This window comes from Strix aluco, chromosome 5, assembly GCF_031877795.1.
Source record: "Strix aluco isolate bStrAlu1 chromosome 5, bStrAlu1.hap1, whole genome shotgun sequence".
Lineage (NCBI taxonomy): Eukaryota > Metazoa > Chordata > Aves > Strigiformes > Strigidae > Strix > Strix aluco.
The window spans coordinates 49,309,911-49,337,142 of record NC_133935.1 but is presented as its reverse complement, the minus strand read 5'-3'; the positions used below and the strand labels follow the sequence as shown (position 1 = coordinate 49,337,142).

General features: G+C 40.5%; 1 protein-coding gene across 1 annotated transcript; it reads right to left on the bottom strand.

Moving 5' to 3' along the window:
- Nucleotides 1-18,699: 18,699 nt before the first annotated feature.
- Nucleotides 18,700-22,199, bottom strand: IFNG (interferon gamma). The gene is made up of 4 exons (XM_074825454.1): nucleotides 22,077-22,199; nucleotides 20,077-20,145; nucleotides 19,533-19,712; nucleotides 18,700-18,825 (listed from the first exon to the last, which is right to left on the bottom strand). Exons 1-4 carry the CDS (start codon nucleotides 22,197-22,199, stop codon nucleotides 18,700-18,702), a joined length of 498 nt encoding a protein of 165 aa, XP_074681555.1.
- Between the last annotated feature and the right edge of the window lie 5,033 nt (nucleotides 22,200-27,232).

Below are 27,232 nucleotides of genomic sequence, written 5' to 3'. Positions count from 1 at the left end.
AGTTCCCATTAAATTAGTCTCACTGAGTTGCTTCCCTGTAGCATGTAGAAGGTCCCAGGAGTCACCTGGCCGGGTGTGCTAATGAGCTTTGCTCACTGTGGGCTTCCCACGCCTGTGGGGACCCAGCCTGAGCACGCTGTGACACAAGTGAGGGAGGGGTGAGAAGGGGATAAGGGATCAGTGAGCTAGAAGAGGGAGAAATGATCAGACAGGAGGAGGTAGACAGTAGTCATGGAGCAACTACTGACCAGCCTGTAATAAAACACATACTTTACCCCAGGGGTTGGGAACAGTGCGTGTCTGGAGAGAGGCCAGTAACAAAAAAATAATGAAAGGAATTAATATGAGGAGCATATGGGAGGATACTGAGCACTTGGCACATATGAAGACAGACCATGTTAGACAGAAGATGATGTGAGGGGAAAGAGGCAGCACAAAAAATCATCAGAGTGGCCAAGGGCAGTGTAATTAAGGCTGGAAGAAGGAATCTGTGAAAGAAGAGAGTCATGAAAACTTGCCAGTGCTGCTTGTCCACTGCTGCTTAGGGTGAGGAGGAGAGCAGCACAGCCATGGCACTGGCAGAGTAGTGTTTCCACAGACAAGCAATGTGAACTTCAGCTTCGGTGACCACCTGGGATGCACAAAGCTTATGCCTTTACCAAAGAGCAAAGAGGAGCTCTGTGTAACATCTGCACACAGTTTTGGTGTCCAAGCTCAAAGTTAAAAAACACATTTTGATTTTGGGCCCAGCTCTAAAGTTCTGCTTGTTGCTTTTAGATGAGGCTCATGGGGAAGAGCATGTCTTCGCCCTGGCAGAGGGGAAGGAGTGCCCCTAGCTCAGCTTTTTGCTTTGTGTGCCAGTAATCTATCCCACCAGCCCTCAGAGCAGTATGCTATAAGGTAACAAAACAAATGCATCATTTTACCCTGCAGTTTAATTTTTTCTACCATATGTCCTTTTCCTTGTGGGAATTTCATTAGAATGCATGGCATTCTTTGAAGGTATGGTATACATTTTTTTTCTGAGAGTCACAGGCTTAAAAACCTGTGCTACATTCAGGCAGGTTTGTTTCCTGTCATTTATTGCCCTGCTAGTACAAACGCTTATTTTTTTTCTAAGGCACATATCTTGTGGTCAGCTGCATCTGGTGCTAATACACGATTACGGTAAATTTAAATTTTACCAGATGAAATTTCCTGTAAGCCTTCTGTGGGCTAGCAATACAAAATGAAACTAAGCAAGCCCGTTCTAACAAATGAGAAATATTATTTTATTTCGTTTATTTTTGTTTGTGTGTATTTCATAACAGTAGCTGGACTGGCTGCCATCCTACCACAACTTGTGCCAAGCACGAAAAAAAACATATGGCAAATGAGATATTTACAGACATTTTCCTCTGTCGCAATAAACCTTGGTACTCTGTGGGGCCTTATGGGTGGGGATGTTTCTAGTGATCAGTGAGGTCTGAAGGAGCTTGCAAAAGATCTGATTTGCTCTGTGTGTCCATCTAAGCTGTGCATAAGAACAAGAACATCATGGTTTCCTACTTGTTATCTCACATTAATGTGTGCAGCTCCTAGAGGCATAATCCCCAGGGTCAAAGGAGTTTGCTTTACCTGACTTAGAATTGGCTGGTGCCACTAGGTATAATAGGTAGTATAAGGTATGAAGAAGCATTAGATAGTATATGTAGCTGAAACATTGTTCTGTAGGGCTTCAACTGTGTCTGGAGATTCCCTATGATGATGCATATAATGAATAATGCTGGTAATGAAAATTACATTTCCTTCCCAAAGGAAAAAAGAAGGTGATCAGAACTAGCCGCATACATATTAGTTGGTCATTCCTATGTAAAATGCTTTCCTATGTCCCCATGTTCACCATCCAGATGAGAGGAGGATTCAGTTTGTTCAACCCTTTGCTCTCCATTGACTGGAGATGCCAGGAAATGTGTGAAATCACAACTGGAAATCTTTCCTCGAGATGTCTTTCATAATCAGGCAGATGAAGATAAACACTCACTGTGTTGGTCTGGGATGGAGGCAGAGACTACTGAACCCTGCAGCCATGGGGCTAGCTGAGCACCTCGCCTGTCTGGAGGGATGAATCCAAACAGCACCGCCTCAATTCAGTTTGTGCCCAGGCTGGCTTATGTAAGGGGATTTGAGGACCCACTGTTTGACCTTGGGTAGTGCTTTGTGCCACGCTTGGCCAAATGGGTGGTATGTGCTGATTCGATAATCACATGCATGAGCTTTGCCTTGGCATTGCATAGGCGGGGTGAAGAAACAAGTTGCGAGGTGCTGTATAGCACCACATCTCTGCTGAGCATTTTGCTTTTGCTTGGAGGAAATCGTTTCTGCTGTGCAAAGGTACCTGGGAACACTGTACGTTTTCTTTAAAGGGTGGTGCTTTGTGGCCTAGGATACCAGAAAGTCATGTGGTAAAGTCACTGGCAACCTTTCGAACAGGTTGACAGAAAGTGGGGAGAAAGCAAAACATTCAAAGTACTTTTTTCTTGGATGTATTTGCTCGTGTTTTAGATATCTTTCCAACCTGACCTTTTGAAAACCATCTGTTTACACATCCCACACACAGCTAGATCAGCAGTGGAAGGCAGTGAGGACTACAACTGCAGAGCTGAGCTGGGTGTAACCACCCCGCTTGCACCACGCCAGCCATGCACACCCTCTGCCCAGCCTCCCCAGCTGGGTGCCAGGGGCCAACCCAGGCCAGGGAGATGGCAGGGCTGCTGCACCCTCCTTGAGGCTAGTGTAGAGGCTGTGACTGCACAGGACTGTAGTCCAACCTTAGTCATGTCCCAGAAATTCCCAGCTGCTGTGTATGACATCTCAGTGTTTCATGGCCTGGGCTGGATCAGTCATCAAAGGGCTCTTGGCCATGAAGGGCAGTGTATGGTGTGTGGCTGTGCCAGGATGAGGGGGCTGCAGGACAACCTGACAGCTCTCCTCCCTGGTGCATGGCACTGCAAGTCTGTCTGTTTCGGATGACCTGGAGTGTACACATTTTCATGGCCATTTTCTGCAGCCTGACTGTACTGGAAGCCACAGGAGAAAGAACTTCACTAGCTTGATCCTTAACAGGAATTTATGGTGGCTTGTTAATATAGTTGCATGTTACAGAGAACAAATTCATAAAGGGCAGTATCCAAAGGCATGGTGCTAATTGGTGCCACAGTACTTTTAATTTAGGCACCCAGATCTGGCAGTGCAGTTCCCACAGCATCTGGCCTCCTCATGCAGAGGTGTAAAGCTTCCCAAGAAAGTGCTTTTCTTCACTGCAGTGTCACAGAAACCATACACATCAAAGATATTTCATTGGTAGTAGCATTCTATAGCTTAGCTGTATGACTAACATACTAAAGACAAAGTCATCATGTGGACATGCATGCATATATGGGCATATATGAGTAGCCCAGACTCATCCCAGACTCTGCAAGTGGGAGATTTTTGGATGCAATTTCAAAATTCCTGACTGTGTTTTGTTACAGTAATGTTAAAGGACTATAGCCATTTAAGGCTGTAACCTGGCTTGGGTGAGGTTAGAGATGCCTCCAAGGTCTGCCTGAGCTTCAGACTCTTTGCTTTCTTCATCACAAGGTGCAACTTCTCGTGTACAACTAACTTGAAGACCAGACTTCTATTTTGATTTAGGAGGAGGGAGAAGCATCTTTGACAAACTCACTGGGGAAGATAAACTAGATGAGAGTACTTTTGGAAGGTCATACTGTACATAACAACACAGCAGGGGGACCTGGCCTCAGCATGTGAAGCAGAAGATGCATCACTATTAAATCAGAATGGCAGGGTGATCTGTAAGCAGAGGTGAGAGCTGATAGACATCCATTGGCCTCCAAAGTTGGTGGAGACCACAGAACAGCATATAGGAAGAGTTCAGTGGTCCTTTCTCTAGCATTTTTTACACAAATGTAAAAAGGACTTAGCGAAGGCTGGTGTGCACAAATGATTTGCATTACACTTTATCAGGTCTCAAAGGAATGAATAAATGGTTTCACACCACACCAGCAACTACCACTAAATACAATTTGGTATTTGGCGTTAAATTAAAGCACACTACAGTTTGTGCGTAGACTCACAATTTAGAAGAATATGATCCAAGTTCTAGCAGGCTCCTTGTGCCACAGGCTAATTGTGCAGTATCAGACTGACCCTTAAGTGGAACTAACAAATGTAAAATCTGATTTCACCCATTCTGAATTTCAATGGCTTTATCTTTCCCCATTTACCTTTAATTTTCACTCACCTCAGTTGATGGTTATTCATTCTTAGATTCTCTTTGTCTGGTATTTCTTTAGTCATACTTTTTGTGTTGTTTCATGCCATATCAGTTAAGTTCCTTGAGGATGGATAAGCCTGGCTTCAGACTTTCATGAAAAGACATCTGAAGATGTCCACATCTGGAACCACTGGTTTGCTTTGAAAATGTCCACCTTTCCAAATGATAGATATATCTTCTACTTCCTATATTCCACTGAAGTAGCTGTTCCCAGTCTTTCCTGAATTCTCCCTGGCCAGACTCACAGTCTCACACTCACACTCATCCAACAGCTAACTGCCATTTTTTCTCTCAGTATCTTGACTTCTGTGACACTTCCTTTCCCTACCTGTAGCTTCATCTGTTTGTTTAAACTGAGGCCAAGTGCAAGGTCCTGCACATGGGTCGAGGCAATCCCATGCATGGATACAGGCTGGGTGATGAGTGGATTGAGAGCGCCCTGAAGAGAAGGTCTTGGGGATATTAGTGGATGGAAGACTGACTATGAGCCAGCAGTGTGTGCTCACAGGCCAGAAAGCCGACTGTATCCTGGGCTGCATCAAGACAAGTGTGGCCAGCAGGTCAAGGGAGGTGATTCTCCCCTGCTACTCCACTCTTGTGAGATGCCACCTGCAGTACTGTGTCCAGCTCTGAGGCCCCCAGTATAAGAAGGACACAGACCTGTTGGAGCAAGTCCAGAGGAGGGCCACAAAGATGATCAGGGAGCTGAAGCACGTCCCCTATGAGAACAGGCTGAAAGAGTTGGGGCTGTTCAGCTTGGAGAAGAGAAGGCTCCGGGTAGACCTTAGAGTGGCCTCCCAGTACTTAAAGGGGGCCGACAGGAAAGATGGGGAGGGACTCTTTATCAGGGAGTGTAGTGATAGGACAAGGGGTAACAGTTTTAAACTGAAAGAGGGTAGATTTAGATTAGATATAAGGAAGAAATTCTTTACTATGAGAGTGGTGAGACACTAGAACAGGTTGCCCAGAGAAGCTGTGGATGTCCCCTCCCTGGAAGTGTTCAAGGCCAGGTTAGATGGGCCTTTGAGCAACTTGATCTAGTGGAAGGTGTCCCTGCCTATGGCAGGGGGGTTGGAACTGGATGATCTTTAACGTCCTTTCCAACACAAACCATTCTATGATTCTGTAATTCTATGATCTTCATCTTCACCTGCTCCAACCTGCTGTGGCAGTTTCTCAAGCTATGTTGTGGATAACTGTTCTTGCTCTTTTGGTAGTTTATATCCTTCACTCTTGTTTCTTAATAATCTCATTCACTGACGCATTCAGATTTAGCTCTGTGCTGAGGAAATTCCACTTCACCCCTTGAACTGGTCTTTTTCTACCCAAACTGAAGTCCCTGTGGTCTCTCTATGAATGACCAACACCAACTTCAGTTCAGTATGGTCAAATGGTCATACTTTTCTTCCTAAGTTGCTTCCTTTTAGATCCAGGCTGCAATCTTTACTTAGGCCTGCAAATCAGGTGTCTTCTTCAGGTCAGCTCTTTGAGTCCTCACATCCCAGTTGTCACTGTGTCTTGCTAGTTCTACAGAATCTACAAATACACCATCATTGAACACAACACTACTTCCATCTACATATACACTTAAAAATTAACAGCTAGGTTTTTCTTATTGTATCTTCATTTTCATTCTTGTTCTACTCCAGCACCCTTTTTCTGGCCTTGAGCAATGCAGTCTTCTTGTTTATGCTGGTTCAAGATGTTTCAGTTTTATTTTTTTCAGTGTGTCACATTAACCAGGTTGCCATCCCCTCAGCAGATTTTCCTTTCTCCTTTGTGTCAAAATCTACCCGTGTGCATTGGCATGGCTTTTTACTCTCCCTATCATCTTCTGTGCATTGTAGAGATGTCTTCTACCTGGGGACCATTTTTCTGCTGCTTCACACATCGAACTATATCATGGTTGTATATAATTTCTAAAAGATCCAGGTTATTTTAGAACCTGACGGTGCCCGGTTTCCAGCAGTATGAGAAAATGAACAGGAGTTTCTTCACTCACCTACACATCTGCTGTCTTGGTATAAATTATCAGAAAATATTGGTTTTGGTTTGGGGACAAAAGGCTTACAGGACTATATGTCTGCTTCAAATTAGTCTTCTAAACTCAGTGCTACCATGTTTCAGTTAAAAACTGCTGACACAAATGTGTGTACACAAACTGGTGAGATCTACCATTTTTCTTATATTTTCTTGAAATTTTTGGTCATAACTCCCTGGCTAAAAAGTGCACTTTGTTGAGGCAGTTGTGCTCGTAATACAAAGTCAGCACCAGCCTCTTGTAAATGCCTTTGACCCCACAGCCTACTGTACGCGCAAGACAGGAGCAGCCTGTGGTTTGACTAGATGTTTTTTCTAGCAGAAAAACCCCTCACAGAACTGTAGCCTCTGCTATGGGGAAGTTGGTTAGCCTCATATGGCACACCCTGATCATGTTTCCCAACAGTGTAAAGCTGAGGCAGAATACCAGAAGATTTAACAGCTTCTAGCTGGAAAGTCCTGCATCTATAAGTGGAGAAATGAAGTCAGCTCATTTGCCTCAGGAACTCAAAGAGTACTACAAGATATTGGCATTTTCTAGCCAACAGAAATAATCAGTTCAGTAAATCCATGGTATTTTCTACAACTTTTTTATTAAGAGAGGAGTGGAGAAGTGAAATGCAAACCTTCCAGGGTTCCTGTTGTACCTATTAATTTGTCTTGTAAATGATGTCACTAGCCTTGTCACCTTCACTTTGAGATATCTACCTTGCTATCTATCTCAAGAGGAATATGAGTGTAATATTAAATATCTAACTCTACTGCATAAGCAACTGGGAATGAAAGAAAGTAAGGAAAAGCTCCCTTTTTATTTTCATCCTTCCCCAAAATGATCACAACAAAACACTGTGACCCAGGGCTTCAGCTGGGAAACTCCAAATTCCATCTTAAACAAAAGTAAATGAGTCTTACCAGGTAAGCTCTAACATAAAATTCAATGTAAATTACAAATCCTAAAATTCTGCAAGAATAATGAAACTATTCCCACAGCTTCTGCAGTCCAGTTTATCATCTCTTGGGAATTCTGTTCGCTCAGCAAATAGGTTTATTATAGTACCGTAACCCCAACGCTGTAGTCATAACTGCTCAAGAACGTGAAAATGAGTCTTTTCCAGCTGAAGTCATACATGTAATTACTGCTCCATCTTAACAACACATGAATAAACCAGCCTAGAAAATACAGAATTAATTACATTACAGACCTAAATTCCTTTATTAGTGTAAGATATTAAACATGGGTAAACCAATGCATATAAGTTTCCACTTACGGAAAAATATTGTCTTCCTTGGAAAATGGGTGGGGGCAGGAGAGGAAGGCTTGAGGACCTGGATGGAAACATTCAATGAATTCAGCCTCTCCTGAGGTAGCAGGCACCAAGTGTGGGTGTTGCAATGCTTCACGTGCTCACACACACACCCCATCCTTAGTGGCAGCCCCTGAAGCTGGGTTGATTTACCCCTCAGCTGTGTAGGTGATGATTCACCTACAGCATTAAAGAAGATCACGGCAATCAGCCTGCATCAGGATGTGACCCCAGAGCTTTAGGCCACCTTCCTCAGTCTCCCAGAGAGGGGACCACAGACCTGTTCACTCACGGGTACCCATCCCTTGGTGGGCCCACTAGAGACGTTCTCTTCCCTCACAGCTGTGAGGTGAACGTTCACAATCACTTTGTGCCTAAACACGTTTATCTCCAGCCACATTTTCCTTTTCCTTCTTCAGCTGATAGAACCCATTTCTGTCATGTTTGTTTGCTCTGCCTTTCTGCATCTGCAATACGGATGTGTCTGAACAATTTTTAATTACCATGTGTGATATCCTTATTAATGCATTTTTTTTAAATCTGATTTTTAAAGGATACGAACCATTCATTTTTTTCTTGTAAAGCATTATCGCTCAATAGGTGATACAGTGTCTCTCTATGTCCTTGTAGTAATAATCACCCTTGACTTGACATTAGCCTCTCCTTTTCACTGTTTTTACTACTTTGGAAAAGTAACCACAAACTAGTTTTTGTTGCCCATATTTTTTATTACTTTGTTGTCACTTTGCTTTTATGAGTCAACCAGACAACTTGTTCAATAGCCCTGTGACTAATTTGGTGCCTTTTTTTCTTACAAACAGCTACACAAAAGAGCACCTAAATAAGATCATTTAAGTGCTACTTTAACGCATTGCATTTGAACTCTTTGCTCCCTTGCTGCAAACTGTGCTCACTGCTTAGCTCTTACCACAACTGAGTAAGATCACGGTGGGATTCATTCCTCTTCTTAATAAAAGTTAATTCACCTCAAAATTGGTGAATTGGTGAATACAGTTGGCTAGATCATCTCTGCTTGCAAGCACTCCAGCAAGAGCAGGTATGTAAAGCTATACATTGGAGATATGCAGGGAAGCCACAGCTCCTTTGAGCCATTTCTCTCTGTGAGCTATGGTAGCAGTTACCCTCCATTTTATGAGGTGCATGGTTTGGTTTTCTGTTGTTTTAGCCACCTGTGCAAGCTGAAGGCAGGCGGGGGTCAGAGATGAGCTGCATGCAGTGTTCCAGGCAGGTCCTTTGTTGCTTAGCCCAGAGGTCTACCAATTCTAAAAATTTTGTGTTTGGTGGAAAGAAAATTTGGCTTGCCTCTGACACTCTGAGACAGATGTGGTGATACAAACCCAGGCTATCAGGTGGTAGTATTGCATCGGACCTTTTCTTCTGAATTTCATTACAGACCTTTCCCTCACCACAGCCTTCTCGCCTTCTCAAACACATGAAAGCTAGCATTTCCTTTTCAGTAATTTTATTTAATGGTTAAACTCAAGTGTGTAATCCAGGTGCTAAGTATAAATTAATTAATTCTGCTGCAGAAAAGTTGGGTTTTGGGCAAGTTGCATGAGTATGTGCATCTCTCGGTAGGATAAAATGTTGTGTGCCTGTACTTTGGGGTGGCAAAGAAGGACTATAGTGAAAAGGAAATTCATCTTCCTTCTTGGGCTAACCCTCAGTCAGACATTTTTAAACTCCAGAACATCTATTTCCTCTCAGTCCTCCTTGGAGTTGAAAAACAGTAACAGTGCTCATGCTGATATGCCAGAATAACAAAAGCTACTTTGATGCTGAATTTGTTATACATGTCTTTGCATATTCCTGTGGCTGAGGAGGTATTGTACAGGAGGACTCTTCTAACTCAAATAGACACAAACTGAGAATAAGTACCAGGAAGAAAACAATAACAGTAAAAAGGAGCAAAACCCACAGACTTTCCTATGAAGATAAAACCAATTAGTTACAGGTAAGAAATAGCCAGACAAGAAGTAAAACTCCCACACTGAATTGTTAGACTCATTATTTCTTATGTGGGTGAGTAAGAATCTCAAATTAATGGATACTATAAAAGATGAAAGGTACAGACCATAACTGTATCACTTCAACTGAATTAGCTAACAATATTTGACAGGAGCTCACAAGGTGCTACTAAGTTTCATAAACCCAGTATGCAAGTAAGTGTGATAAAAAAGAATAAACAACAGAGAGAAGATGAGGATGGTCATAAAAAAGTCAAATAATTATTTTTAGAAACAGCTAAAGTTCATGGCTGAATGGTGTACATTCTTAAGATATGGGAGCTGAGGTTTGGAGAAAGGGTGGTTTGGGCTTTTCTGAAAATAGACATGCATGTATTAATACACCCATACATTCATCTGATAGAGATTTCTTTTGCGCTCAGGCAGCATTATCTGGGTCACATCTAATGGGAAGCAATAGATCCTGAAAAGAGATCTGTAAGAAAGGATGAGTTTTGGCCGTATTCATTGACTCAGGAAGGCTGGGATCTGGAAAGGGCCAAGGAGGGTAAAAAATCAGAGAACTTTCCTGGGAGTGGGACAAAAAGAGGGCCAGGTCACCAGAGAGAAAAATGCCTAGTTACAAAGAAGTCACAGGGAAGCAGTGGAAATTTGAAAGAGAAACAAGGACTGAGGAGGAAGGTTAAAACCAGTCTAAAACCTTGCTCATTTTCCTATCTGAACCACTAAACAGATGCTCAGCTGTAGCTGATTCACTCTGAACGCGAGGCCAGAGAAGGTACTGGGGAGAACAGGCACCAGCAGGAGCAGAGCTTTCCATGTGGAAGAGAGTCAGGGTGGATGTATTTCATATTTTGTCCCTCCCGAAGGCAAGTGCTGCCTCAGATGGAGATCCTGACTCGGTACTTCCCAAGATCCCTGCCACGTCACTGTGTTGCGCTTTCAGAAGTGCCCCACAGAGAAATGCGCACAAGCACCTTGTCCTGGAAATGATAGATCATGCTGACAAATAAGTCAAAAAGAAGTCTTATCCAGTATTAAAAGCGTCTTCTTGAAATTTCTTCTTTTGTATTGTCAGCCATTTTCTCACACAGTTTCAGAAAGCTGATCAGAAAAACCCCTTTGGAGTATAAAATGGCCTAGCAAAGTTGAAAGTATGTGAAATGATGTTGTACATGGTTTAACAAAATTAAAAATATGTGAAATGAGTACTGTATGGGTAAAAAGAGTTCCTAGAGCTATTAAACAATTGTTGAAGGAGAACAGACCTTCAGACTAGAGATATTCCTTGACTCTAGTCAGAGTCTAGAGGTCAGATGGCCCTTCCCACGTCCTCAAAGAGCACCTCTGGTTTGAGACAGGGCTTTCAGCAGGTGAGTTCCACTGGTAGTCAAACATCATGAAGTTATATTTGGGTTTGTAATTTTTTTTAAACTTTTTTATGGCACGTGAAATGCTCATTGGGAAGGAACTTCTATCACTAGATAGAAACTGCTTAGCCATAGTGACTTCTACTTTTCACCTTAGACTCTGTTTTTCTCTGTGCATGTTAAAAGATACCTATTTTGTCCATCTGTGTATAGCTTATTTTGGAGATACAGGCACAAATACATGAGAATTTCTTCTTTTAATTTCTATTTTTTCCCTACAGTGTGTTCATGTAGCATTTGTGTGGTTGGTCTATACGTCATTTTAGAATTCATAAGAACTCGCTGAAAATGAAGAGCTAGCTTATTAAGACTAGTTCAAGGTTTTAAAATGAATAATTTTTTCCATTTATATCCATGTCACTAGCCACTTGTGATAAATACCATCTCAGAAGTATACCAAGCTATTTTTTGCGGTGTTCAAGAAGCAAATAATTTTTACAAAGTCTATGGAAAAAAAACAGTTGCTAGATGGGCAACATGAATTTCACCAGCTGGGTGGCATGTATGGACTTTCATCACTGCTTGTTTGTTTCAGATCAGAAATCTTAACAGTTAGTTCATGCATAATTTTTCTTAAACTAAGAGAACAAGTACATGAATGACATAGGGCAAATGTCAGCATTTTATATATTTTCTAAAAATCTCTGAAAAGTACTGTACACATTTTAAATTAGTTGTTTTCTGCTATTTTATGTACCTTGAGAATGTTGTCATTTAGCAGTAAATTATGGCCCTTCCATAAATTCACAGCAATTTTATTCTGAACATTCTTCTACTGGGCTAAATAAGGGAAAGGACTTTAGCACATTTTTTTTTGTGTTCAAAACCAAAAGAGTTTAGCTTTACAGTGGATAATAAAATCTTTCCAGCATTAAGTAAAAGGTGTTCCCTGAGTGTCTTGAGTGGCCAAAAGAGAAGCATGATTCAGGAACCAAAATACTGCAAGGCTGGACCATCCAAATTAGGTAGAGCCCACAGTGTGTAGTGGGTTTCTGATGATGTGAAGAAACCCACATTCTTCATATTTCTCAAGACTGTATACCAGGTGCAAATGTGAGAAATTTTGAGACTATTTAGGGAAAATAAGAATATTCTCAGCAACTAATGTGAACACTGGTGGTTCTTTTTGATACAAAACCTTGAAAGTGCAGGATCTATACTAAGGTCTCAACCTCTTCTATACTCTTTCTTTTATTAGAGTCATTTGTTTTGGCCCACCACTCAAGGTAAATATGATTTTTTTAAAAAGCCTTATATTGATATCCAGAATCCAATTACCCAATTCAAATCACTTTTAAATGAAAGGAATTTTTCCATTGATTTTGTGAATTTTTAAATCAATCAACCTGTAACAGAAACCTGAAGTGGCACCAGCTGCAAGAGGAATTATGTACTTCAAGTGAACAAGATCCAACTGTTTTTTCAGTAGAAATAGTAAAGAACTGCACATGGTCATTGCAATAAATTGGGTAAGACTGAGTTCTTCAGCATTTTTTTAGCCTGGTAGCCAAATTTTCAATTCAGATAAGCATTTTAAATGTTAGTTGCACCACTCAATTTAGCATCATAGTTCCTTGAAACAGTGTAGTCATGTAAATACAGCTTAAGTGGGGAGGAAATATTTTATAAATCCCTGAAAATAAGTTTCTAATTGATAGAAAAGCATTATTTGCATAGTGTTTCTGTTCAATGGTCCTCCTAAAGATGAAGCTAAAATGGGAAGTCTAATTTTGTTCTTATAAAACAGAAATCATTGACACCTACAGTCTTCGAGGATGCAACCAGAAATCTGTGGAGGAAGACACAGGATGATAATGAGGGAGACATGAAAGTGGACTGAGGACAGAGTTGTGCATACCCTAGAGCGAGAGATACCAGCGAGCAACATCTGTTGTTTGCCCTTCAGGAGCCTATAAAAAGGGTGAGTGTGGGGGAATTTCCTTACTACTGGTGACATTAACAACCTGAGGATAACATAAAATCATGAGTCGTGGAATGACTTTCCTTCAAAGTGTCCTCAGCTTTGGGTTCATTGTATATGATGATACACTTTTCAACAATACTTTTCTATGGAAATGATTATCCAAATAGATATATTTTATTGCATCTTGTTTAATAACATAGATCCAATCTGTGAAGAACAACTGAGTGTCATTTATTCCTGTTAATAGCATCTTTCAGAAAACTACTAGCTCCTTACTAGCATGATCCTATAGGTGGCACACTGGTAAGAATAGTGTATCCGATCATGAACACAGAGGAATCCTCAGCCATTTCTGAACAATATACTCCTGTATGTATCATTGATCAAAAACTGTATATTATATCACATGTGCATGCTGTGTATCTCCATGTACTCAGCAGACATATGACTTAAAAGGAGATCCAACTGTGTACAGGACTTGATCCTGCGAAACACTAAATCCATGAAACCAAAAGGTGTTGGAGTGGCAATAACTCACATCCCTGGGTTGATTTAGAGACCAGGTTTACCTGACTGTCTTACTTTCTGTTTTGTAAGGTCAATATCATCTTTAACCTGTGATTTAGGGGGAAATCTCACAAACAACATGTTTGCCTGTGAGGTAGCAGTGAGCATGGAGTGGTGCAGGAGGTTTCTACCACTTTGTGTGACAGGGAACTGAGACCTCTTTCATTTTTATCTCCCTCTGGCATGATGTGACCACCATAGAGCCACAGCTGGTTTTGTCAAGGATCAAGGAATTACCCTGTTTACTTCTGCAGGTAAATTTTTGGTATAGACCTTCCTTATTGTTTCCCAGAAAGAGTTTACTCACTATGAGAGGGAACCTTGGAAAGAAAAGAGTACAAGAGGAAGCTGGAAGACAGGTCACTTTATTTTCCTGTCTTGCATCATGACCAACTGCTACATAATGCATCCAGAAGTCGTATTTGTTGCTGTTGCTAGACTCCTCACCTACCTCAGCAGCCTACATACATCCCATGCATTGCAGAAGTTGTTGTTATCACTTCTCTGCCCCCACACAAGACAGCAGAGAGGTGAGAGATTTTGCATGAATAGCTATTTTGGGCTGAAAATCCCACACCCGTCTGCCAGGTCTGGGTGTTTTCCACCTCCAGACCTTTTTAGACTTTTTTATTATTCCTGCTTCCCACTGACCAAAAAAATCCCATGGTCATTCCTAGACTGGTGAAAGAAGATGACCACAAGGACAGATTTGAGCTGACATGATGTGGGGCATATAATCTGCTCTTGAGTCTGCCCCTACACCAAGGATGCATAAAGTGTTCTTATTGACTATTAATTTTCTAAAAGACCTCAGGGGAATCCCAGAAAACTACAGACCAGTAAAGCTGACATCCCTACCACCCAATACCGAGACAGGTATGGATAAATTGGTGCACAAGAGAACAGTAAATATGCCATTTGGGACAGGATATACCACACTTCTTGGTTATACTAGAGGTTACTGAAGAGCCAGTGAATATACAGACAAGAGGGAGCCAAAATAGCATCATGTCCTTGAATCTTTGAAAGAATCTCAGCTGAGTCTCACCGTAAAGCTACTACCAAAGAAATTCAGATATTACATTATAAGGAAGTCCTCACATAAATATGCAACTGGTTAAAAGATAAGAAACAAGGGATAGGAATCAGTGAATGGTTTTTGCAGTTAAGTGTGTTCAGTCATGAGAGGGCTTGCTTGGTTTGGGCCTGTGCCATTTAGTGTAGCCATCAGAAATTTGGGAAATGGTGTGAGCTGTGAAATAATTAAGTTTGCTGATGTACTAAGTTTTTCAGGATACCAGAGAGGAGGTCAGGTTGCAAAGAAATATTAAAGGACTTCAAAATACTGAGTGACAAGGCAATAAAATGGCAGATTAAAATCAGTGCTGATAATATGCAGGAACTGAGAGTAAGGACAGAACCGATGTGATGCATAAACCGCAGCAACTTTCTGAGACAATGTTGTCTTTTCTTTTGATTTTTCCCCTTTCTAATTTTAACTACTAGATACTAGATAATATCTTTTCACTCCCGTGCATGCGCATCTATTAACTCTTTTTCTCAGGTTGTGTAGCTGGAAAAAATTGCGCTGACCTTCAGTAAAAATCTCCAACTCTTCTGCTATGTTTCTCTTTGGAAATATTCAGGGTAGCCATTAAAATTCGATTCACAATTTAATTTAGCTTAGCTGGAAATGCCTTCTTCACTTGGATGTAATGAGGAATGACATAGAAGAGGAGATCCAGGACTCCCATGAATGTGAGAGAAGAGATAAGAGGTTTTCATGTTAAAAGTGATTTACCTCATTTGTATGGTATACAACTGAGGGGAAAAATTGTGGTCTTATGGAGGCTGATTTTTAAGATGTTCTTCTTGAACACTATTATCACATTAACAGAAAATAGTGAGGAATGATTAGTTCAGCAGTTTATCTTAAGCACCCTGTAGAAATGGGTGTCACAGATTTACACTGGGTAGAGAAAACTCAGGGGGAGGCCAATATGAGAAACAAATTATTTGGATTCCTTTGAATGGTTAGGTAACTATGGCAGCACTGGTGAATCTCTGCAATGTCTGGTGTCAGATTTAACATGAAAGGTTTAAAGATGCTTTAAAAATTTCCAGTTCAAAATAAGGATACTTTGAAATTAAAAAAAAAAAAAACTAACCAAAAACACAAACAAAAAAAGAAACCCAAACCACCAAACTACTGAAATCAGAGTATACAAACACATTTTTCCAGAAGTGCCAGCTGCTACTCCGTATCCCAGCTGCTCATTCCCTCCCTACTTCTCTGCCTCTGTTAGCACTAGGATGAGAAGAACCTGGGAAATTATGTGACTGAGCAATAACATCTCCCCAAAACCTTTAACAGGGTAACAGCAGGAATGCACAGGACGGCACAGCACAGAAAATGGCACAGGCTTAGGTACATGCAACTAAGACAGGATGGATGAGTAGATGTTATTCCTGCTGGATGTATAGCAATGGCCTTAACTGTTTTTCCATGGACCCCTTTAGCAAGGTGTGGAAGAACTGTAGACTTTTCAATTTATAGTGTAATAAATTAGCTCCTAACCAGTCCTGGCTTTAAATTCAGAAAATTGAGTATTAATTTAATCAGAAGTAGTGGGGAGACTCACTGTCTCACTGCCAATGGCTAATGAAACTTTAAGGTTTTTCATTTTTCCTCCTCTCCTCTCCTCTCCTCTCCTCTCCTCTCCTCTCCTCTCCTCTCCTCTCCTCTCCTCTCCTCTCCTCTCCTCTCCTCTCCTCTCCTCTCCTCTCCTCTCCTCTCCTCTCCTCTCCTCTCCTCTCCTCTCCTCTCCTCTCCTCTCCTCTCCTCTCCTCTCCTCTCCTCTCCTCTCCTCTCCTCTCCTCTCCTCTCCTCTCCTCTCCTCCCTTTTCTTTCTTTTCTTTTCTTTTCTTTTCTTTTCTTTTCTTTTCTTTTCTTTTCTTTTCTTTTCTTTTCTTTTCTTTTCTTTTCTTTTCTTTTCTTTTCTTTTCTTTTCTTTTCTTTTCTTTTCTTTTCTTTTCTTTTCTTCTTTTCTTTTCTTTTCTTTTCTTTTCTTTTCTTTTCTTTTCTTTTCTTTTCTTTTCTTTTCTTTTCTTTTCTTTTCTTTTCTTTTCTTTTCTTTTCTTTTCTTTTCTTTTCTTTTCTTTTCTTTTCTTTTCTTTTCTTTTCTTTTCTTTTCTTTTCTTTTCTTTTCTTTTCTTTCTACAGTTGGCTTTGCTTCCCTGGAAAACAGCTAGTCTCTTTTAAGTAATACCTCATGAAAGAGCATGTGCACAGAAGGACACATTGCCTATGTTAAATGCGTACTGAGGTTTCTCATGCCTAATCCTGGAATGGGAGAAATCCCACAGTGTTATTTCACTTGCATCTCACATGCATATGCATGTCTGTGATGAGTACAAACAAGAACAGCTGTTTCCTTCAAAATCAGTTCAAGTCTCCAGGATTACTGAGTTACTTTTTTATGACTGTATAATGAGGATATGAATATCTTACACCAGAGGAGACAGCTGAGCCCATGGAAGTAGGAAGGGCTGCAACAATTGCAACTAAACTCATTGGGCTTATTACAACTAAACTTTGGTCTTGGTGGGGTGCTATTTCTGGAATTTGCTGATTCAGCCAAAATTCAGGGGTGAGATGAAGGTCCCATGTTGTCAGGAATCTCAAGGAAAATCTGCCCCATTCCCAGTCAGTCCAACCAGTCTGTCCCCAGATAATTTGCTCAGTAAACCCCTGAGGACCTGAGAATTTGGAAGCCCCACCAAGTCTCCTCCCCAAGCCCAAGCCCAAACCCAAGCCTCTGAGACTGGCCAAAGCCCAAGCAGCACCAGGCCTCTAGCTTGCAGCACTCACAGAAGCCCAGCAGATGGGCTGACCTCAATCTAGGCTCCATAACTTTGACTTGCAGAGAAATTTGAAAGTGTCTTTTATTTTAAAGCGGAGTAACAACAAATTTCAAATTATCAACGACTTTTTATAAGCAAAATTATATTTCTTCATCCAGATGCAAGCAGAACTTGAAGAGCTTGGGAATTTTAGACCCTGCTGCCACATTTCTTCAAAAACATTGTAAAGGTTCACCAGATGATACTTGAGATCCTTTCCAACCTGGTATTCTATGATTCTATGATTATCCGTTCCCAAATTTTGGACAGGCAGGAAGAAATAAAATACGGTTTTCTATATCTGGGCAGGACCATCTTTTGTAACAACATAGAACATGATTAACATTTTACTTTACAGAGTTTCTGGTGAATAAATACACCAACACACTTTATTATTTTTTTTATTTAATATCCAAATTTTGAAAAGTTTCCATTGAGAAATCTAAAGTTTTAAATAATATTCCTGTAAAAAAATATAGTCCTTGAGATAAAATCTTCCATATTACTACCTCCAAATAAATAAAGTTATATCAGACACATTTAAATGATTCAGTACAAAAAAATACAGAACTTCTTAAAATCAGTGAGTTGAAGTTAAGTCAGTGCAATAGGTTAGTCACATTTCCTGGAGTTGCTGGTAACTTGCAACTAAATAGCCTGTTCTCCTGGTAACTTCAGTGCACAACGATAATTACCAGCAATTAATCATCAATCCCCTAGTTCAGAAAAGTGCTTCATCAGTTGCTTATCTTTAAGCATGTCTATTTGCTATCTGGATTTATATATGCTTAGAAGCAAGCCAATATGAATATGTTTTCCTGAGTACAGAAACTTCCCCATATTGGTGCTTGCATCTCCATGCCAAATAGATGAATGATGAGACTAATCCTAAAACATCCTTCTCTCAGTATAGCACCAGATGGAAAGCTGGGTACCGTATCATGTCATTTCAGGATTTCCATATGGAAACTGGGTAAACATTGCCTCATTCTGTATTTTCAGGTCAACAAACATATAACAGATAGACAGGTTTTTAAGACAAAGTCATTTCTTATACAGTACTAGGAGGTATAAATACTTTGATTGGTGTTTCTTTATAAATAATTATTTAAAATACTTAAATATTAATAAATAAATGTATAAAACTCAATAAAAAGATTGAAATTAAAAAATGTGCATCATAAAATTTGCACAGTAACTCAGTACAAAAGGTCATATGATGTCATTAGCATTTGCACCTCCTCTGCGACTGGCTTCTTTTCCTTTTGAGAGAAGTTGAAGTCTCCACCAGTTTTTGTAACACACTGAACAGCTCATTCACAGCTTTGCGTTGAATTTTCAAGTCACTCATCTGTTACAAGTAAGAAATAAACAGAATGAAGGTTATGCTAAGAGCTATAATTTGCTGATCACATCCTACAGGCTACACTGATAACAGGGTAAACCAGATGGACATCTGCAGTTTCCAATTACTCTACTACCTAATTCCTGCAACAAAGAGCCACTTTGTCACAGGTTTTTGTTTTCCACTTTCTATGTTACTTTGCAATGTGCCACAGACCAGCCATATTCCGTGAAACGGAGCTACTTCTGTGAAGCAGAGTTATTGTGATGATATATGAGTTATCCACAAGCAGCTAACTCCACCGAGGTATTGGCTGTGGACCTCTGAAGAGGTAGGTGGTTCATGCCATTGTCACTCGTTCAATAAGCCAAGTGCCTCCAAAGCCCATGGAGACATGCCGTAGCCAGGCACAACTTTTCCACCCAATTTCTAAACCACAAACAGCTGTGTCAGTGGCAGGTCTGGTGGGCAGATGACATGGCAGCACTGCCGACACCTCTGTGCTAGACTCTGGCAAGACTCAGAGAGGGCGGCCCCCACACTGACGTGCCACACTGCAGATCTGCAGCTGGAAACCTTAGGTTTTCCACTGCGAACTGAGCCAGACAGGAGTTACCAGATGGGTTACTAAAACATTATTGGCTTGAGTCATACTCAGATCTCAACTGGAATATATAGTGTCATGAGCCTTGGAGGCAGAAGAGTCATCTTACCTGAAGCTTTGTCAGGTCCATGAGGTCATTCATCTTCTTTAAGCCATCAGGAAGGCTTCTTTTCAGAGTATAGAGCTCCTCAGATATGTGCCTGACATGCGCCTTTGACGTGTCAGTCTTTTCGAGCATTTCCAAGTACATGGAAACAATCTGGCTCAGGATGATCCTTTTTTCATTTCTCTGTTGAAAAATATGGTCAGAAAGAAAGGTCTGTGAGTGCCCATCAGCAGGAAAATGAATGAAGCTAAAATGCAGTACACAGGAATTCTCACTGTCGCTGGAAACAGAGTCATAAAGAAGATGCTGCAACTCATCTCCTGGGCTTGGCTGTACCTCAGGATCAGTTCATGGTAAAGTATAAAGCACCTTGATCCTTATGGGAAGCATTTTTATGAGAATTCTCTTCTCATTTGCAAGCTACCAAAGAGGCCTCTGCTCATTTTAATTCTACCCCAGCTGGTAACACTGGCCCTGGGAACTGCTTTGTACTGAAAGTGCCCTGCAAAGCACCTGAGATGCTTTGTCATATCTGGTTCTGACTCACCTCTGTCCAATTTATCAGTTTGTCTGTAAAAATAGGTCCGCCATCAGCTACGTCTGAATGACTTGAGTTCTGCAACAAAGAACATATCTGTCATAAAATAATACTTATCACAAGGCAAATTTCCATTCTCTATTCAAATGAGCAGTAAAAACCAGAGAGTTGTGATTTTTGCACCGCTGGCCTGTAACTATTACAATGCTTTCACTTCTCTAAGCAACAAATCGCATTGGATGACTGCCTAGTACCAGAAATGTCATTAGTCTGCTTTTCAATGTCTTCTCCTGCTGTAACTCATCTGAATAGAGACATTTAGCACCATGTATTTTACTAAAAGCTTCTTGCAAGTTTTGGTATTGACAGCTGAAAATTAAAGTTCATAAGCCTAGTACCTGGCTAGAAAACTGTCATATCTGATCTTGGCATGTATTTTGGTAAGTCAAAGTCCACCAATACATAGTCTGTGGCCTTGAATTTATCCAGTCTTAGTAAAATCTCATATAGAATAAGAACAAATTAACTTTACTATAAAACTACAGTTTGTAGAACTGGAGAATAGCCCAGTAGCCCACAATCAGGCATGGAGACATACAAGGCTACTGGGCTACTGAGAGGCTCACAGGGGCAGAGTTTAACCTTCAGATGTTAGCCACACACTGTGGCAGATTCTAGGAAACAAAGAGCAATACAATTCTCCTACCAAGGAAAGGTAAACTGAATCATTTCCTCTTCTGTGTGTGTCTTTTTTTTTTTTTGTATACAACAGTCACTATTTCCTTTTTTGTCTGCTCAGTAATTTAAATACAGTGAGTGCAAAGGGAAAACTTGCAGGCTGACAGAAACCTTGTAGGCTGATTGGCTCCCCATGCTGAGCACATTGCCAAACCTTGTTTTGCTGTTCTTCAGAAAGGCAGGGAGCACCTGCTGTGGACCAGAGTTTTAATATCAGTGCAAGAAGCATCTCATGGCTCAGGATCTCTCCAACAGAGTTACATATATTCTAGTGAGAATCTCTCTGATCTATGCTAATGGCAAATTTATATAATGCCAATTTTACAGCCAGTTTCCTATCAATCTGCAAATGCTGAAGTATCCCACTAGGTTTCTTTGTGTGATACTTCAAGGTGGTTCTTTGACTACTAAATTTCAACTTTCATATACACAAAATTCTGACAAAATCAGAGCTGAAAATAGAAGCAGACTCTTGCAGTTGCCTTCATGCATTTAAGGAAAAAAATATTACTGAGAGTAAAAGCTGTTAATTAGAAGTGACTCTATTGTAGATCTGTTATCTAATCCCAACTGAAGTCAACTGTGAACTACTTTAATGCCTTCTAAATGAAAATAGGTAAATTAACATTACAGTTATCAAGTTATCAATATTCTGTCTGAAAAGAAGTAGTATCATGCTGGATAACATTCCCATGCCAGATCATAGTCACAGATACGGAAACAGAATGGCTGGAGGATGCAAAAGAATAAGCAGTAGGAACCACCTTTGGGCAACACACCGCTACTACTAAGTATCAGATGCATTTCCTAAAGCAAAAGTTCTTCTCCATTTTGTTTATATTGCTAACTAATACTAAATCCCCCATTAACATTACTAACCTAAAAGAAAAAGAAGTGTCAGTAAATTACATCTGAATAGAATTGAATAAAATTCATTCATTCATCATAAACTGTGTTAAGATTCCTTGTTATGAGACTTTCCATGTAATCAAAAGCTGAATGGAGCTAGAAGAAGCTCTTGTGAAAGGAAGAGTGCCCCTGAAATAAATGCAAACTACTACATTAACTATGACTACTGAAAAACTGGATCATGTTAGCAAAACCAAAGAAATTGTCCATATTCTTGTTTAAAAAATGGTATAACCAAAAAATTTGTTCCATGGTTACCCTCTATTGGTACACATCAAGTATGTCAAGTAGTGCTCAAGTCTGGACTGTATCTAAAGCACAGGCAGAAGGAGAAGAGAAGTGCAGTAGAAGACCATACTTACAAAGTCAGCTTTCAGTTGGTCTATATCATTTTGAAGTTGAGCAAGAATTAAGCTATTTCCAAAACGTCCAAAATAAATCATGATGACAGACAGAACAAACAAGCTGTAGGTCTGGCAAGTCATTTTCTTGGCAATGGTTCAGTTAAAATGCTCAGATAGATAAGTTCTGGGAGATGTCAGTTCTAAAAGCAGTGAGCTTCAACTTCTAATAGTTAAATCTTCTATTAGAAGAAAGTAGACGAATGAACTTCATCTGCCTGTCAGTGGTATTTATACCTGGTCTTGAAATTTTTTATTTCGTCATCACAGGCTGCATATATTTAGACAAGATAGTGTTAGATAAGAATGCTTCGTTTTTGGCTGATCAAGGGAATCCCTCGAAAGCATCTTTCTTAAAGCATGGTCCTGGAAAAATTTTCAGTGGTTCGTCAATGGGTAACATTTACGTGTCAGGTTCTGAAGTTTCTTTTCACACGGTTGGGGAAAAGGGGGAAATTATGATACTGATTGAGGAGTATGCATTGTGGCTCAAGCATATTCTTACACGTTATCTGAAAAAAAAATCATATCATGTGGTTAAAGGGTCAGTATAACAGTCAACTCATTTCTGGTATTCTTTTAAAGTAACCACTGAGATTGCCATGGCATTTTTCAGAGTCACTTAGAGATCTGAACATTCTCCCTACTGCTGTCCTTTTGTAAAACACTATTTGCATTCTTTCCATGGTCTAAAGTGCATTTCTGCTGCTTTCTCATTCTTCACCTCTGGATTTAAAATAGACTCAGGGAAAATGAGGTTCCAGCATGGATGCAATGATGCATCATATTAAATTCCTCTATGGTTGTCTACTATCCTCAGAGTGGAGTATTTAGTACTCAAGACAGTAATTTCTGCTTGGCAATAATTTAAGTTCCCCACCTGCCCATTCATTTGCACTTATGTGTGTAGAATAAGAAAACAGAAAAACATGGATGAAAAAAAGCACGGTTGAAGAAGACAGACAGGATGGTCTCCAAATGCATTCACACCCCTGAAACAACTGTATTGAGAGTTAGCTGGGGAAAAGGTTTTTGTATAGGAACTAACTCTGCTTTGATGGATATAATGGGAAAAGAGCTTACTGTGAAGAGTCTTATGAAGAAATCAGAGTAATTTTAGGCTGTAGTATGTGAATGCAGGGTAGTTAGGAGCCTACAAGAGAAAGAAAGAAGGACCCCATAGGGAAAAAGAAAAGAGAGAGGATCAGGAAGAGGGCTCAATTCACACAGACTGCAGTGGAAGAAGTCTGTAGCTCATCAGAAACAGATGAGAAATAAACTGTCCCCCTAAAGATATGATTTGAGCTCTCCAGCACAGCCCTGGGTGGCTCTTCAGGTGCTCCTTGCAAGAAGCTGACCCCTTCCCCAGCAGCACCTCCTATCTCAGCAAATGACCACTAATGACATCAAACATTTTTTGTCTGCAGCTTGAAAGAGGACCTACTACTACCATTGCAAACAGGGAACTGCCATTTTGCAGAGACAAGAACCAAATTTCACAAGCAACCACAGGCCCAAAAGCTGCATGCTAAAACTCCCTGGGAATAGCAGCATAGACAGATGGCACACATCTCACAACAGGTGCAGTACTGCACAAAAATTACGGATGTAATCTGCTTGGTGTAGTAGCACTATGCAATGTTCATCTTTGTTTTAGTTTAGGAAATTAAAACTGGTTAAGCAATAACTTGATTGCTGGAAGTGTTGACATGGAGTTGAGGTGATAATGCTATTCAAGGATGCTTCAAAGCACTGTAAAAAAATACAAAAGTATCATGCCTGCCCACGGCAGAGAGATTGGACTAGGTGATCTTCAAAGGTCCCTTCCAACTCAAACCATTCTGATTCTATGATTCTATGCTAGAAATTAGAATAATAGAATCATAGAATCATTTAAGTTGGAAAAGATCCTTAAGATCATCGAGTCCAACCATTAACCTAACACTAAGTCCACCACTAAACCATGTTCCTAAACATCACATCTACACATCTTTTAAATACCTCCAGGGATGGTGACAAAATGGAAGTCCCACCAAGATTCGAAGTGGAGTCACAATTCAAAGTGGACTCACAAATGTCAACACACTGAACAAACCTATTGGTAATGTTGAAACATCTGGATAGCTTTGCAAGGAAATCATAGTCAAATGACATGTTGTGGCACAGCTAAATGTAGTTTTATACATACAAGAAAACCAAGCATATTTTACAAAGTGGAAGACACATGCTGAGGCACGTCAACTGGTCATGAACCTGTCGAGCAATTCTTTGGCAAAGTGTTGGAAGATGTCAAGTGGCAGAAGGAAAATGATTCCTGTTACATATGGAACTCTTTACAGTGTCAGAAGCATACAACTGGAAGAGGGACTGGGTCATCAAGTCCAATTTTTACCACTACGGGTCCTAATTTGAACAGTGCTTTTCTGTTGAGTTACTAGAGTGTGCAAAGAAGAGCGGCAAGTAAGGAGTTTGGGAGAGATTCTTTACACAAACAGCTCAGTCTTCTTAACATGTTGAGAACAAATCACAACACAACGGAACACAACTAATTGCTGTAATTATCCAGCCAGGCAGAAGATATAATTCCAGGAGTTGAAAGATTAAGTCAGTAACACTGCCCTCCTCTGCAGAGAACTATTCATGCAGAGTGACTGTGCTGTGTTAAGCTGCCTTGTTAAACCTCAGACATGCATCTCATCCACAGCAGGATGTACCTTTCAAGTGACCTCCGTTTGGTCTCCCATTACTACTAAAGTTTTAAGAATAACAGGAGGATGAAATATCAGAAAGAGGATTTTTCCAACTCACATCCTGTAGATACTGGTTAAAGTTTTGGGGATTTATATGGCTAATTTTATCACTAGATCTCACCTTTCAGAGGCCACTGTCAAGCATCCAATTTTGCAGGTAAGAAAATGGAAGCACAGAACAATGGGATGATTCATGATCATTCAGAATCTAGGAAAAGCAAATCTAGAAACACAAACAGGGTCTCCCAGCCCCTTGTGGTCCTCTACCCACTAAGCAGCACTACAAGTATTATACCATAAACTGAGGCAAGAAATTAAGCAAAGAGCAAAGAAGAAAGCCATGACATCTGGCTCTGTCATGCCATCTTCTGAGTGCAGGTCTGACTTCCAGGTACTCTCTCCTGCCTGTGGAGGCTAGATTCAGGCCTTCCACACATCTCCATATTCAAAATCTCACACAAAGGGTAGAATGTTCTGTGGTAAATCATCAGATGGACAGAAATGTAATCTAATACAGAAATATAGGATCCCTTTTCAAAACTTTTGCATTTGAATAAATTGTACCATGTTAATGTTGACATGCTCATCTCATAATGTTCTCTTCTATTGACACACACCCTCACGTCTCTCCAAATCATTTTGAACCTAGGCAACAGTCTACAACAGATGGTTAGAACATGAAGGTCCTTAAGTCCCAGGGGTCCTGCACCCCTCCCAGCCCTATTCAGCTTCCCATTCTGCCCCAAAGTGATGAAACAGATCAGCATTGTACAGTGTATGTGTTGTGTCCCCTCTGGACTGCCTTTCCTGAGGCATCAACACAGTTACAAACAAAATAGGGAGTATCCTGCAAATATCTGCCCTTTACTAGACAGAGCCAAGGGCCTAAGAGCATCCAATTTTTTATTCGTGTTCCTTAGTAGATATCTGTTGAGTGCATGCTGGAGGGGACTGAACACTCAGCACTAACACAAGTTCTTTGCCTGAGCAGCAGTCCTAATGTAGATGAAAGACATGCCAGAATAGTGTTGAAAAGTCTTGTGCTGCATAGAATTGGAGTGGTCCTTCTGTGTGGTTCCATAGTCACAGCTGGACTGTCATCTGTTCCAAACACAGTAGGAAATGAAACCAAGGCATTTTTTCATTTTGCTGCCTGGAAGTCATCTGACTCTTCATGCAAAGCAGAGGTTTCACACCCTTCTGTTCATATAACACCTTACACCAATTACCCGATGATGTCCTTGCAAAGTCATGTCAAATTTCACTATGACCACTGATTAAAGGTTTTTCCCTTTCATTTTTTGTTTTATGCGTACTCCTCAATGTGTTGGCTGAGCGGTTAGTAAGGAACTACTCTTACCAGCCCAACAGATCTCTGCCAGACTTTTGTTTCTCTAAAACTCAGTGGTTTCCTCTATTACCACTGCCCAAGGAAAGTAGCTCAGGGTTGGAAAAGCCTCTCTGAGTTGTCATTCTGACCTTACATCACACTTCACCTCTTAGTCTCCCTTTCCTATAAAGCAGCAGAAATAATTTCTTCGTTTCCTCCTTCACAATGCTGGGGGGTTCGGGGGTGTGGGGGTAGTAAGGGGTTTGAGTGATTAAAGTTTGCAAATGCATTGTACCAGTGTTATGTAATTACTAAATACTGTTATTCATGTTACCACTATCTGCAAAGTAGATGTCTTGATAATCAGGCTTCATGACTTTGCAGCTGACCCTTACAAACACGTTGTAAGACTAACATTTTTCCCTACCACAAAAAACCAAAAAACACAACACCACTCTGCTACACATTGTGGAGGATGTAGCTGTCTACTCCTTGTGACCACTGGAACTCTGTGATTTAGAGGATGTTTCAAATGAACATTAGGGATAATGTCAGCACAAAACTGCTACTTTGTTTTATAAGAAAAAAGATTTGGGACAGGGAAGTTCTGAAATTCTCAAAATGAACTGTTCTGACATTTTTCTAAACAAATTTCTCTATCCTGCCCATTCCAAGCACTTTTTGGAAATGCTATTGTTTGAGAGAACTGGAAAATCAGTTTGTACTGTCTGAAGAATGACAGAAGGAAGACCCTTTGGCCTCCATTATGTACTCCTGTCTGTATGCAGTCAGCAATGGGAAAATGTACATTATTGAACCCTCTTTCCACTCACAAAATTTCTCACACAAGTTAGCTGCTGAGTCTTCCAAAGAAAGGGAAGGAAGAGCCCTTGGTCAACCCGATGGTGTTAGACATCTAGAGAGACAGATGTCCAGATAGATAATGAGCTGATGGGTACAACTTTAAGTGATTAGAGTGTAAGTTCAAAAATACTAAAATCACGGGTCCTTGACTGACACAAGACATCAGTTTCATA

Excerpts from the sequence above, each read along its gene's own strand:
- IFNG (XM_074825454.1), bottom strand. The coding sequence starts at position 22,199 with ATGACTTGCCAGACCTACAGCTTGTTTGTTCTGTCTGTCATCATGATT. Across the intron at positions 20,146-22,076 it reads ACCAACTGAAAGCTGACTTT|AACTCAAGTCATTCAGACGT; the intron begins GTAAGTATGGTC and ends TCTTTGTTGCAG. Across the intron at positions 18,826-19,532 it reads TGGACCTGACAAAGCTTCAG|ATGAGTGACTTGAAAATTCA; the intron begins GTAAGATGACTC and ends TACTTGTAACAG.